Below are 15,045 nucleotides of genomic sequence, written 5' to 3' on the forward strand. Positions count from 1 at the left end.
TACAGCTTTCGAACCCTCGGCTTAATCGATGCTTCTTGTTTAGGACTACATTTTGATTGTTTCTGCTTCTTATAGGTTCGAAGATTCAAACGTTCTTTAGCACAAAAGACATTTGACTTCGAAGTACCCACTTTTTTGGCCACATCCCGAACTAAAACCTCCTTCTTTTGCTCGAACGCCTTCGGTATACGTTTATCCAACTGAGGGTTAGCAGGACCTTAATTTCGACCCGTTTTCGGCATTTCGCACGGATTTTTCACTTACCGCTTCCATTTTTGCTATCTTTCTCAGTGACAGTCCGCGTTCTGGGCACCATTTGTACACAATTTTTCGACGTTGTTCTGCTGAAAGTCCACGCATTTCGAAACAAACTAATGAAAACGAATAAACAATTGCACAAGTGGTTAGAGAAGAGTGTGCTGGTTGCGTCCATACTTTCTGGGACAGTCTTTAATTTGAAAGCTGAAAAGGAATTGTCACTGTAAGCAATTAATATGCTAGAATTGACAACAGTACAAGAAAATAGCAGAAAGAGCAAGAAATTAACGACACAGAAAACTCGGACGATAGCGTGACTGATACTGATTGTTCGAATGCAATGCGACTAAGTGACATACTCTAATGATTCATTAGGTAACATTGATTTCCTAATTGATTGATTAGGTTGTGAAAGGTATTGGGAAAAGTTACTCATTTAAATGCTATCTAAAACTTCGTAGTAGATACTTAGATAATAGAGGTAGACTTTACTTTATGAAATAAAGCGAATAAATTTAAAAAAATAATTTTCTCATTAATATCTGTAAATAGCGCCACGCACTTCAGCGAGCCCCTCGGTGTCCATGAGCCCCAGAAACGTGAAACCGCACCCTTTACCTTCCCAGAGGATTGACAAGGCAGCGGTCAGTGGAAGGAGAACTAATGAAGAAGAATAAAAACTACATGTCATATACAGGCGATTGGTAACAGTTGTCATCAGTGAATTTATAATTATAAATAGCGTAAGATCAGCATTATCCATTTATTACTGGCATTATCGATACTACTTCTCATGTAAGTGTGAGCATAGAATTAACTTACTGAAACTGAACCTAAAATATAACTTACAGTTACAGTACGGATTTGATAAGAACAAATCGAAGATAAACATTTGCACTCAAAAGTGAGTTTATCATAAAGGTGAGTCAGGCTTGCTTAGCTAAATTTCAATTATTAATAAAGGTATCTGGTTTAGGATATTGAACTGATTTGTTACGATAGAAGTTTAGAACTTGTAAGACAGCGAAAAATACTAAAAGTAAGAAATCATGGTTCGTTGTTAATATTATGAAATTAATGAAATATATTGCAGGAATTTATAATCATCCTCAAACCGTAATAAAAGGAGATTCATAAAATTTACAAATTTACTGCTGTCGTGCGACATCTTATAAATTCTTTTACGAATTGCACTAGAAGGATGCCACCTAAAAAATCCAAATCCGTGCTCGGAGTGAAAACATTCGACAAAATTACCACTGATGGTGATTTAGCGGTTGGAAATCATAACGTCTCCGCGACTTTGACACAACTGCCCGAGAATCGAATGAACACCAAAGATGCGAAAGATAAGTTGGCTGTCTATCCCCCTTCGAGCGATCAGGTGAATGGTAGCGATGTCAATTTCAACCGGCTGGGTGCATATCCAAAGAAAAAGAGCACCACTGTACAAAGCAAAGTCAAGCAAAATTTATCTAGCCGCGCGCGTAGCAACCGAGTCGGTCATTGTCAATTGTGTGTTGAGCGTGATGACGATCAGATGGTTCAATGTGACAGTTGCGACAAGTGGTACCATTTCTCGTGCGTAGGAGTGTCAGAATCAATTGCTGATGTGAGTTGGGTCTGTATTAATTGCGCGCAAGCAAAGGATACGACCCTCGCTTCCTCTCCCAACAAAATCGTTAAATGTATAAATGAATTTGCAAAAATCTCTGTGCAGTCGAAGAGCAAGGCGAGCTCTGTTGGCAGTGATGTCAGACGACGTCAAGTACTCGAACTACAGCTGCTTTAAGAGAAGAAACAACTCGATATGAAGTATTCGGAGAAAAAATATCAGATTTTACTGGATTCGGAAAAACACAGCGACAGTGAATGTTCGTCAGTGATTAGCCAGGCACAATCAAATTCATTTCTAAAGTCAAAGGTAATGAAATGGATTTCGGATACGGATGCTTGTGGTGGGGAGGTTTATTACGATTCGGATGAAGACGAACTGAAAACTGAATCTGGAAGCTCGAAAATGTCAACAGAGTACAAAGGGCTGAATCAAGATCAGTGGCACCGGAAACTAGTTGACAACCAGAGACGACGGCACTTCGGCACTCAGCCAACTACACAACCTGGCGTTAGAAACACTCGTGAGAGCCAGTTTCGCACTCCCGTAGCAAATACTGGATCGTGGATCGAAACCAACGAGTTCAGCCAGACGAGGACCAGGACAGCGATCCACTCCCGTTAGACGAACATTTCCCCACGTACAAGGTCACAGTGACGACACGGTCTTTATCTTGAATCGAAGTCAAATCGCTGCACGTCAAGCCGTTTCGAAAGACCTACCAGAATTCAGCGGTAATCCGGAAGACTGGCCTTTATTTTATTCAATGTTCAACACTTCCAGTCAAATGTGCGGGTTCTCCAATGAAGAAAACATGTTGCGGCTGCGCAAATGTCTGAAAGGACGTGCGCTAGAAGCAGTCAGATGTCGTTTATTACATCCATCAAATGTCACGGGGGTTCTCTGCACACTAAAAATGCTCTATGGAAGACCAGAAGCCATCGTACAAGCGGTCATAAGAAAGATTCGTTCGTTACCATCTCCGAACATTGAAAAGCTTGAGACAGTAGTGAACTTTGCACTTACGGTGGAGAATTTGGTTGCTACCATACAAGCTTGTGAAGTAAATGACTTTGTATACAACGCATCACTTCGTTATGAGTTGGTAGGGAGGCTACCGTCCACACTGAAGCTCAGTTGGGCCAGGTTTTCGAGAGGAAATCCTGCTCCGAACCTTCTAGATTTTAGTACGTGGCTGTACGAGACAGCAGAAGACGCTAGTGCAGTCATAGACATCGTAAACATCGAAAATCGACCGCGTGGTACTAAACGGGATGGTTTCTTGAATATTCATTCGGAGCTGAACAGCGAGGAATCGGAACCAGCCAACCTACAGCAGAAACCATCTGAACTAATTATTACCGAGACGAAGAAGTGCATGGTATGCAAAAAGGATTGTCACTCGGTAGGGAAGTGCAAACATTTCGTGGAATTGAGCTACGATGCGAGATGGGCGACGGTAAGAGCGGGCAAGCTGTGTCGAAAATGTTTATGTAAGCACAACGGATCGTGCAAACAAGCGAAACCATGTAGTACTGACGGCTGCACATATTTACATCACCCGCTGTTACACGACCGCGGAGACAATCGTTCCGATGAACCATCCATACACCCTATCGAAAGTAATTGTAACGTGCATCAAACGCAGTCGGAAATCTTGTTCCGAATTGTTCCAGTTATCTTGCATGGTCCAACAAAGACAATTCGAACTTACGCTTTTTTGGATGATGGCTCCGAACTCACGCTTTTAGAACGCGATTTAGCAGATGAGCTTGGTTTGAAAGGGCCTACGAGTTCTTTATGCCTCAAATGGACAGGCGAAACTACGAAGACGGAAAACAGATCACAGAGCGTGAATCTTCGTATTTCCAGCGTGACGAATCCTTCAAAGAGCTACGGCCTTTCCAACGTTCGAACGATTGATAATCTACAAATCCGGCCACAAACGCTTTTAATCTCAGAATTGCAGCAAAGATTCCGACATCTTTTAGGACTACCTATAGAGTCATATAATCTCGTCAGTCCACGAATTCTCATTGGTCTAGATCATGCCAGCCTTGGGTTCGCGATGAAGAGTCGCGAAGGTCAGCGTAACGAACCGATCGCTGTAAAAACACGCCTAGGATGGATAGTATTCGGCAGTTGCGTAGAAGGCACAAGGGCTGAACAATACGTGAACTATCACACGTTGCAGGTATGTCCATGTAACCGAGAGGAAGGCGAAGATCTTCACGAAACTGTAAAGAGCTACTTTGCCCTCGATAGCCTAGGAATTTCGAAGCCTAAAGAACTACTTCTGTCGCACGAAGATCAACGAGCACAGTCATTGTTAGCATCGCTCACTCGTCCTTCTGATGGGCGCTTCGAATCCGGACTTCTGTGGAAATACGATACCGTACGACTTCCGGATAGCTCATCAATGGCATTGCGAAGATGGAGATGTTTAGAAAATCGTTTAATGAGAGATTCAAAGTTAGCATGTGAGTTGAAAGCAAAAATTCAGCATCATATCGATAAAGGCTACATACGAAAGCTTTCGACAGCAGAGTTGAACACAAAACGCTCTCGAGTCTGGTACCTTCCAATATTTCCTATTGTTAATCCGAATAAACCGGGTAAAACGAGGTTAGTATGGGACGCAGCTGCCACGGCCTATGGCGTCTCACTCAATTCAGTCTTGCTAAAAGGTCCAGACCAGTTAACATCCCTACTTTCCGTGCTGATCCAATTTCGAGAATTTCGAATAGCGGTATGTGGCGACATACGTGAGATGTATCACCAAGTAAAGATTCGCGAAGACGATCAGCACTGCCAACGTTTCCTTTGGAAGACATGCGAGACAGATACAGATCCTAGCGTCTACATAGTACAGGTTATGACCTTCGGTGCCTGCTGTTCGCCAAGTACGGCACAATACGTGAAAAACTATAATGCGCAAAGATTTCAGAAGGAATATCCAACAGCCGTTAACGCCATTATAAATCAACACTATGTCGATGACATGCTTATCAGTGTAGAGTCAGAAGAAGAAGCTATACGAATTGTTCGAGATGTACAAAGAATTCACAGGTCAGCAGGTTTTGAGATGCGGAACTGGACGTCAAACTCAACTAAAGTTATTTCCGCCATGAACGAAACTGGTCTCGTCGAAAAAGGTCTCAGCATCGGCGACGAACACATCACCGAAAAGGTTCTAGGAATGTGGTGGAACACATCAACCGACTGTTTCACTTTTAAAATGTCATCCCGATATGACCAGCAACTGATTCGAGGGCAGCGACGACCAACGAAACGCGAAGTACTCCGTACTCTAATGATGATCTTCGATCCACTAGGTCTAATCGCGCATTTCTTGATGCAACTGAAAACAATTCTACAGGAAATTTGGCGAAGCTCGGTCGACTGGGATGATCCCATTGATGAATCCCAGTTTCGAAAGTGGACTGAATGGATAGCAATGTTACCACATGTATCGTCTATTGAAATTCCTCGGTGTTATCGAACCTTTACACCCGCTACAAAGGAAACACAGGTACAAATGCATACGTTTGTTGACGCCAGTGAGAATGGTTTCGCGGCAGTGGTTTATTTACGATTTCAAAACGAAAGTACAATCGAATGCTGTTTAGTAGGAGCAAAAACTCGAGTGGCTCCGCTCAAATTCCTTTCGATTCCAAAATCTGAACTGCAGGCTGCGGTACTAGGCGTGAGATTGGCGGATACTATGGCGAAACCATTAGCTATCAAGATCAAACAGTGCTTTTTTTGGACTGATTCTAGAGACGTTCTCTGCTGGCTCAATTCCGATCATCGCCGATACAGTCAATTTGTTGCATTTCGCGTCAGTGAAATCTTAGAAACGACGAACGTTCACGAGTGGCAATGGGTACCAACAAGGCAGAACGTAGCCGACGACGAAACGGATTACATACGCCATTCGACGTAGTATTTTTGACCATTCTGAGAAATCTAGTGGATTTACTATTGGTTCTACTACTGCGGTATGAAGCAAGAGATGAGGTCGCAATTCTTCCGTGGTTGATCCGAATGGGCGCGAGCTCCGGATATGACAGCGTCCAGTCGATGGTACCGAGGGTCTGAATTTCTATGGCAACCAGAGGAAGCATGGCCCGTCGCTCCCTACACATTCGGATCAACCACGGAAGAATTGCGACCTCATCTCTTGCTTCATACCGCAGTAGTAGAACCAATAGTAAATCCACTAGATTTCTCAGAATGGTCAAAAATACTACGTCGAATGGCGTATGTAATCCGTTTCGTTGATAATCTTAAACAAACTATAAATAAACATCAAAGGTATACTGGTCCTTTAACTTGCAATGAGCTGAAAATGGCAGAAAACTACATGTTTCGACTCGCACAGTGTAGTATTTACGCAGATGAAATAGCTGTTTTGAAAGCGCCTCATAACCAGTCACGAAAACTTCTGAAAAACAGTCCCCTTCGACGGTTGTGTACCTTCCTTGATAAGGATGGCATTTTGCGATCCCGCGGCCGTACACAAGAATGTCATTTCGCAGATTACGATGCCGCGAATCCAATAATTCTACCACCCAATAACCATATCACCAAACTTATTGTACTCGATGCTCACAAACGATTTAATCATCAGAATCATGAAACGATAATCAACGAGGTTCGGCAGCGTTTCTGCAGCCCAGGCCTGAAGGCTACATACCGCGCTATACGAAAATCTTGTCAACATTGCAAAAACGAAAAGGCAGCTCCACAGCCACCAGCGATGGCCGATTTACCATACGCTCGACTTGCTGCTTTTTGTAGACCCTTTACGTACATGGGAATCGACTACTTTGGCCCGATGATAGTATCAATCGGCCGACGCACAGAGAAACGTTGGGGGGTCATTGCAACATGTCTTACCACTCGTGCCATTCACTTAGAACTCGCTCACACACTGACGACCAGTTCCTGTATCATGGCAATACGCAACATTTTTGCTAGAAGAGGTATCCCGGCAGTGATCTACAGCGACCGCGGTACAAACTTTCAGGGCGCTAGCAAGGAGATGCAGACTGCACTGGAGAAACTTGATCACGATCAATTGATGCAGGAATTCACGACATCTAGAACGGAATGGAAATTCAATCCTCCAGCTTCCCCTCATATGGGTGGAGCTTGGGAACGGCTTATACAGTCTGTAAAAAAAAACCTAAATGTGCTTCAGCGGAATTCCTCACCAACCCATGAAGTACTTCAAAACGCGTTAGTAGAAGTGGAAAATGTACTTAACTCACGCCCACTCACAAGCGTTCCTCTCGACAATGATGAATCTCCAGTGTTAACGCCAAATCACTTTCTTTTGGGTACACACAATGGATTACGGCCCTGGACAGCGTACGACGACAGTTCAGCAGCACTAAGAAACACCTGGCAGCGGTCGCAAATCATGGCGAACCAATTTTGGAAACAGTGGATACGGGACTATCTGCCCACACTCACCCGAAGACAGAAGTGGCTGTTACCTGCAAAACCAATTGCCATCGGTGACGTGGTCATCATAGTGGACTCGAATTTACCCCGTAACTGTTGGCTGAAGGGTAGAGTCATAGGTGTAAAACCAAACGCGGACGGACAGGTAAGAATGGCCACAGTACAAACGACTAATGGGATCTACGAGAGACCGGCCGTGAAACTCGCTGTTCTAGACGTAGGCGTTCAGTCGAATACGCTTCAGCTGAGTCCTCAGCGCATCCTGGGGGGAGTGTAAATAGCGCCACGCACTTCAGCGAGCCCCTCGGTGTCCATGAGCCCCAGAAACGTGAAACCGCACCCTTTACCTTCCCAGAGGATTGACAAGGCAGCGGTCAGTGGAAGGAGAACTAATGAAGAAGAATAAAAACTACATGTCATATACAGGCGATTGGTAACAGTTGTCATCAGTGAATTTATAATTATAAATAGCGTAAGATCAGCATTATCCATTTATTACTGGCATTATCGATACTACTTCTCATGTAAGTGTGAGCATAGAATTAACTTACTGAAACTGAACCTAAAATACAACTTACAGTTACAGTACGGATTTGATAAGAACAAATCGAAGATAAACATTTGCACTCAAAAGTGAGTTTATCATAAAAGTGAGTCAGGCTTGCTTAGCTAAATTTCAATTATTAATAAAGGTATCTGGTTTAGGATATTGAACTGATTTGTTACGATAGAAGTTTAGAACTTGTAAGACAGCGAAAAATACTAAAAGTAAGAAATCATGGTTCGTTGTTAATATTATGAAATTAATTAAATATATTGCAGGAATTTATAATCATCCTCAAACCGTAATAAAAGGAGATTCATAAAATTTACAAATTTACTGCTGTCGTGCGACAATATCTTTAGCAAAAATACTTCAAATGTTTTATTTTTCAAAACATAATAGAAAAAAAATTTTTTTTTGTTACAAAAAAAAATATTTTTATTCGTAATCGGTACTACCCCCTCAACAAAAATTAATGAGCCACTTTCAAAAAAGCGTTATATAATCTTGTAAAACTTCTTCAAAGACACGTTGGCTCTTAAAAATCAGTGAAAGTCAGTACAGACTTTTGACCGTCTTTTTCCAGTTTTGGACCACTGTGCGACGTTGAAAACATCGTATATATTCTGAATGGGTGCAACTTATGTTAGTTGACCACCAAACAATTCAACTTAAGCTGTTTCAGTTCCCAGATTCCGATTCCGGAAGTACCAGAAATAGTAGTAAATAGTAGTAAAAATCACAAATATAGAACTCATTCGGACGTCTTGGATAAGGCTTACCCGATTTTCACAAAGTTAGATTTAACATAAAGGTCTCATGATTTCGTATAGAACTCCTGAATTTTGTTCGAGTCCAGAAATTAACAGCAGAAAAGGTTGTAAAATCAGAATCGACTTTTTTCAATTCGACAAACTTTCTTAGAATGACAAACCACTTGGTTTTACGAATGGAAAGATCGGTTCAACTAAAGACTGATTTTTAAAAAGGGCGTATGCATTTTTGCGTGCACTTTTTTCAAATCGTGATAACTCAGACAATGTAAATTGTACAAAAATAGTGACCAAATAGAAGTCGAGAACTCTTAAAAAAATAAACACTGTAAAACAAAGTTGAATACTTTTCCAAAAATTAGAAAACCGAAACTAAAATAAAAAAAATTCTAATCACTATTTCCGATTTATTAATTTTAGTTGGTTCAACGTAAAGCCGCCATAACTGAATTCAGTTTTTGCAATGACTGAGCGGAAATATATATTGGAGAAGTCAAATGCAGCCAGCCAGCGAATGGCACCATTGAAGAAGGTGACAAGAGATTATAAATACACTCTCCTACTCAGTGCATGAGCGAAAAATAGGTATGAAGCGAGAAGACTAGTGTTTGATGGACAGAGAAGATGTTTGGATGTATGATATCGGTCGGGTGACGGCCAGGATGTAGACCATGTTCGATGTACGTTCTACCATGTTTGACTGGCGTTTTAGAGTGTCTATAATAAGGTTCAGAGTGGCAAAGTGGTAACGCGTATGCACGGAATGCATAAGAACGCAGGTTCGAGTCCTGTCTCTGAACGTAGCTTTTTCCAATAAATCATCTTTTCTGTTAAGTTTTTCATTCATTTGGCTTTTCCAATATGTATTTTCGCTCAGTCTTTGCAAAAACTGCACCATTTCCGGTATTTTCGGAACCGGATTTGGAAAACCTGTATATCGATCACTGTTTGTAATTCCCATACTGATGAAAAACACTTAAAATTTCCATCTTGAATCGTTTAAAAAAAATAGATTAACTTTTTTATTTTAACTGGCAGAAGGTTGTAGGACCACATCACTCTTGTTTTTTGCTCATGAAGCTGCAAAAAAATTGAAATAATAAGATAATCAATGTACAAAATTGCATTTATTTGATTTTAAGCATCAGCTAACTCAGCATTTACGAGTTTTCGCGAGGTTCTCCTTTCGATTCGATTATCTTTCCGCATTCTTTTCGTTCTTTTTTATGGCATCGTTTATTAACACTAGCTGATAAAAATAACTATCACTATAAAAATGAATCTTTATTAAGTGAAATGAAACACACAACTCGACGAGTTTTTAATGCTTCTGTTCCCCAGCACACTTAGATATAAAATAAAGTTCATATTCCGGTTAAATCATGTGAATAAATTCAATCAACTCCGTCGTAAAACCGCCAACGACTCTGGTGTATCCATTTTACGACATTCAATTTAGCAATTTCTTGCTGCACGAATCGAATCGGAGTTTATAATTAATATCACAACTCCAAATCAAGCCGTAAAATTCCACCCATAATGACATCTCTTCCGTACCGGGTTTTTGCGCCGGTGCCGGTGGCAAACGGTTTGCAAATCCCAGCCGCAATCCACCAATGAAATGTCAACCTGAAATAATTGTCTTTGAAAAGTCGCATTGATTGGCGTCGAAGAAAAACACCTTCCACGAAGCCTTTACCGATTGAGAGTAGTGCCTGCACAAGAAGCAGGCGCTAGCCCTCACCCGGGGTCAGGTTCCCAGCGGTGCTCACGAAGCCCAGGTGCCATTAAATAGAAATTAAAAACAATGGTCATATTGTGTTGAATTTTATGTCTTAATTTATTTGCAAATAAACCATTCACAGGCACGGGTAATAGCATCGAGGTCCTTTCCTCTTGCGTCTCCGGGTCACATCCCGGCGGATGGGCACAAGTGCAATGGCCAAGTGCAGAATTTATGAAACGGCTGTAGGCCTTTACGAGCCGATCTTTGAAAGCTCGCACTCAAATCGGTGGTATTCAACACCAAGCCGACACACACACGGCTCGGGTTCGGAGAGAGAATGTTTGATCGACAAACGGCGAACTGTCGGTCCGTGGCGAGACAAACCGCGAATCCGTGACGAACCCCGTTAAAGGAGAAGAGCTTGAGCTTGCGATTATACTACCTTCAGCAACACCCGGTTACCATCGCACCTACATTGCGCTGCTACCCGCTGAAGGTAAACCGTGGAGAAAAAAAAGTTAAGTGCACTTTGCATAATTTTAATGCCTTTCCTGTTGGTTGAGAATTCGATTAAGATATGGCTGTTAATATGATCAGTGTTTTGAATCTGGCTAATGTGTTTATGTGAAAGACATTACCCGTTGTGTGTGGGGGTTTATTTGGTTTGTTTTTTCCTCTACAATGTATTTATAAAATAAGTACAGAGGATACAAGTGCATAATTCGTTTTACGACCGTGAAAATACATTGAACACACAAAAATGTTTTTTAATTTTGAATTTCAAACTAGTTTGTTTATTGAAAATTAACTTTGCATGATTTTAACATAACCCCATAGAAACGGCTGTAGGCACGTCGTTTGACAGCTGTCAGTGGTTGTCCACCATGTCCAATCTAGCTGAAATGCGTGTAATTGAAATCGTAAACTAACCACTGACAGCTGTCAAACCAGAACTAACTCACTCGGTTCCATGCTTCGCTAGTACCGTTTGCATGGATTTAAATTTATCTTATGTTGAACCAAGTAGGCATACGAGTATGTGAACAGTGTGAAATTTTTATTATATGAAACAAACATGATACGGAATGAACATGTAAACAAACCACTAAAAGCAGCCTGAAAGAACATATTTCAACCAAATAGCAATGAGAAATTCCATCCAGATCGAAGCGCTAGACTTCCAATGACAGCAGTTCGTAGTGCACTGGTTCCATCCACTGGCATATACCGTGCAAATCTTTAATGGTGATTGTCTCGGAATACACTGGAATCTCAATTTACGCGCAAAGCCGGGGATGCGTAAACTAAATGTCTTGTAAATGAAATAAAACAAGTTAGTTTTTCGCGTAAAACAAGGTTTTTCAAATTTCATTTGATTTTTGGTGTGAATAACATAAACAATCCTACTACGTCCGATGCTTTAGCTCCTGATGACCTTCTGAGTATGTTCTGAGACTATGTAAATGCTTAAGAGATGTTCCACAATCCAAGAACTACTTGGAGTATTGTCCTTAGGAACTACACTGTGTCACAGCAAGAACTACAACGGCTAATACATTTTTTGTTTGTGGTTCATACTTTTAGAGCTACACATTGCTTACTTGTTTATTAAGAGCTGTTCCAGGTAGGTTTTCAGTAGTCCAAAAAATTCGGTGAATAAAGATCTTAAGATCTACATGAGCATTCAGCAGTCTATGTATAGTTTTTGAATACTGCTCATAATCGTAGAGCTGCTACTTGGGTATTTTGATCTTTTCTCGCATGTGGTAACACGAATAAGGACCGAGAACGATAAGTTCGGTACTGGCTTTATTCTTAAGGCCTGAACTCCAAGTAGTTTCTGGATAGCCTAGTGTAATCAAAATTATGATGATCACATATGGTATCACGAATGTGAACCGAGAACGATATGTTCGTTACTGCACTATGTTAGGTAGATCTTACGGCCTGAACTCCAAGTAATATTTGGATGAACCAGCACTTCCTAATAATTCGTCTCAATGATTCCTTAAATTGATTGAAACACAAAAAGTATAGACCACAATCAATAAACTCGCTAAAGTCATCGGTTACATTGGTAGACCTTAAGGCTTGTTCCGAGGAGGTTTTGGATGAGCGAGTTCTTCTACATATCTTATCACAGTATGGCAATTTTCTGTAATTAGTCCTACGAGAACATACCACACTCAATATTATACAAAATTTGTTTCGAAGAGAATTTTCGGATGCCCAAGATCTTATTTAGATTCGTCGAAACTAAACAATCTAGTACTATACTATTCATATACTATTCACAACAGTCAATTCCCTAAAAACAGATTGTTTTGCATATGCATATAAATTGAAATTTCCACCATTATGAGAAAACCTTTTTTTACGCGATCATCGCGTAAATTAAATGCAAAATCGCGTTATTTTAAATAAAGCGCGTAAAAAAAGTTCGCGTGAATTGAGGTTTTCGTGTAGTAGCTTTGCGGTGAACGTTATATCTCAAAAAAGTTCAATCGATTTTCATATATTTTGTTTTGAATTGTTCGTATTTACATGCTCGAACGGTTCTTGAAAGTTGTTATCATGATTTGCTTGATGCCAAACCCAACCCAGTTTTCACCCCAACTGTTGTTGAACTGTTTGTTATAAACCTAGCTCGAAGATCCTAGTTTCAACGGTATTAAATTGGGATCAGGGTCATTTAGCCGAAAGCCATTTCGCCGAATGAGTCATTTTGCCGAATCCTGAAGTCGTCCTAAAATCGTAATTACAATTGATTTAAAATAAAGCCAAATGAAAGATGATAGCGTTAACGCCCGTTTTGTTGACCTACAATTGTACTTGTACTATTGTATAAAGATTGATTCATGAACCTCAGAACGGAGTTCCCAAGAAAACTTGTTGACTATTAGCTACCAAGCATCAAAACAATTGCATAGGTGTATCAACCAGGCAAATGTATGTGGTATAATCCGTTTATAAAGTGAAAATGAAAAAAAAATATCTAATGCGGCTACGCCACGGCGAAACAACTTTCGGCGACATGACCTATTCGGCGAAACGACTTTCGGCGAAATGGCTTTCGGCGAAACGACTTTCGGCGAAATGGCTTTCTGCAAAATGACCCGCTCCCATTAAATTGAACTTCGAGTCAGTTTCGAACATGTATTTGTTTGAGGAAACTACCCTGAGTCAGTTTCAGGTTTTTTTTTCAAACGAAAGCGACATAAACCTTTCTAATTTCTGATACCGATAATCACTCAGTCGAGCAAGAACAACATAGGAACACATGTTACCATGTACATTTTAGATTAGAAGTAAAAGTCAGAAATGGTAAGTAATAGAGTAAGTGGTTACCAGAATTAGTAACAAAGAAAATAAGATCTTACTTACTCGTTAGTAAGTAGAAAAATACGTAAGAGAGTGAGTAAGAGAATAAGTAAATAGGATAGTAAGTGAGGAACAGGTGAATAAAATAACAAGTAAGAAAATGAATAAGTAAATAAAAAAGGCGGGTTGGTAATGTCAGAGACATAACTGGATGTCGTGAATACGAAAACAACTGACATGTTCCTTAACACTTCCGAATTACGTAACTCTCTACGACATTAAACTCTGGAACATTTTTCGCGAAAACAAAGAAGGCTTCACTTGATCTCGATTACTGTGAATTTCACACAGCGAAAAATGCACAAATCTAACCAAGCTGTTCTAGATTTCCACTAAACTGAGGATATTTACCTTTGATTTGCGAACAACAAATCCTAATAGTTTTTCAGAAAACTTTTGAGCCATTAGAACGGCTGATTTTGTGTAATGCTCTCCGCCGTTGTTTTTTCACCAGTGCAAATGACTGACAGCTGTGACGTAATCGCTCTTGTCGGAAGCAAAACTAGCTTTGTAAACGACATAAAATACATTTGCTCGCAGTGGCGATAGAATCCAAACTGATCCAATTTTTGTTAAGAGCTTTCTTTTTACGTGATTTCATTTGTGGCTGTTTCACTAATGGGCGGTCCTAACGGCTTTAAAAATAGCCGCATACAGAATCCTAATGTCGATTATTTCATTTCGGATTTGCATAATTTATTGAAAGAAACTATCAGGATTCTGTACGGGAATCGTTCTGCATTTCAGAAGGATCAAAATGTGGAACTCACTACGATATTAAGCACTGTTCGGAACATTTTTCTCGAACGATTTGTTGTACAGCAGCAGATATTTTGTTCTCTTCCTCAGAACGCGTTCTGATTGGCTGGTGTTGACATGGGTCAAATGAGACAGGTTTTTCAATAGTGTACTATTGAAATACTTCAATGCTTTTGCTATAGACGTTTAAGTTGAAAAATTTCGATTCTATTGGTAGTAAGATTATATAAATTCCTTCACAGATCACTGAGCTATGAACTTTAAAAATACGGGAAAAGCAAACACACCTTATGAACTATCCTCTTTGATACTCGTTTATACCAAACATTTCAGAAAAGTTTCATTTTGAATTATTTGAGATTATGTCACACAACTGAAAATTTTATCATAAAATTGTGATCATATTCTCGATGGCATGTAGCAAAAATTATCTTGATTCGTTAGATACAACAAAAGATATTCACGATCAAAAACTTATCACTCTTTCAGAGGGTAAATTTTGAAAAGGCACCCCATA

At 40.3% G+C, this 15,045-nt stretch overlaps 2 protein-coding genes across 2 annotated transcripts; both read left to right on the forward strand.

Annotated features, from left to right (window-relative positions):
* Window positions 1–2,789: 2,789 nt before the first annotated feature.
* On the forward strand, window positions 2,790–5,819 carry LOC131434288 (uncharacterized). The gene has a single exon (XM_058600952.1). It carries the CDS (start codon window positions 2,790–2,792, stop codon window positions 5,817–5,819), a length of 3,030 nt encoding a protein of 1,009 aa, XP_058456935.1.
* Window positions 5,820–6,224: 405 nt separating this feature from the next.
* On the forward strand, window positions 6,225–7,622 carry LOC131434290 (uncharacterized). Its single transcript, XM_058600954.1, has one exon. The coding sequence runs from the start codon at window positions 6,225–6,227 to the stop codon at window positions 7,620–7,622; it is 1,398 nt and encodes a 465-aa protein (XP_058456937.1).
* Window positions 7,623–15,045: the final 7,423 nt, after the last annotated feature.

The sequence above is a fragment of the Malaya genurostris genome, chromosome 3 (genome assembly GCF_030247185.1).
Source record: "Malaya genurostris strain Urasoe2022 chromosome 3, Malgen_1.1, whole genome shotgun sequence".
Lineage (NCBI taxonomy): Eukaryota > Metazoa > Arthropoda > Insecta > Diptera > Culicidae > Malaya > Malaya genurostris.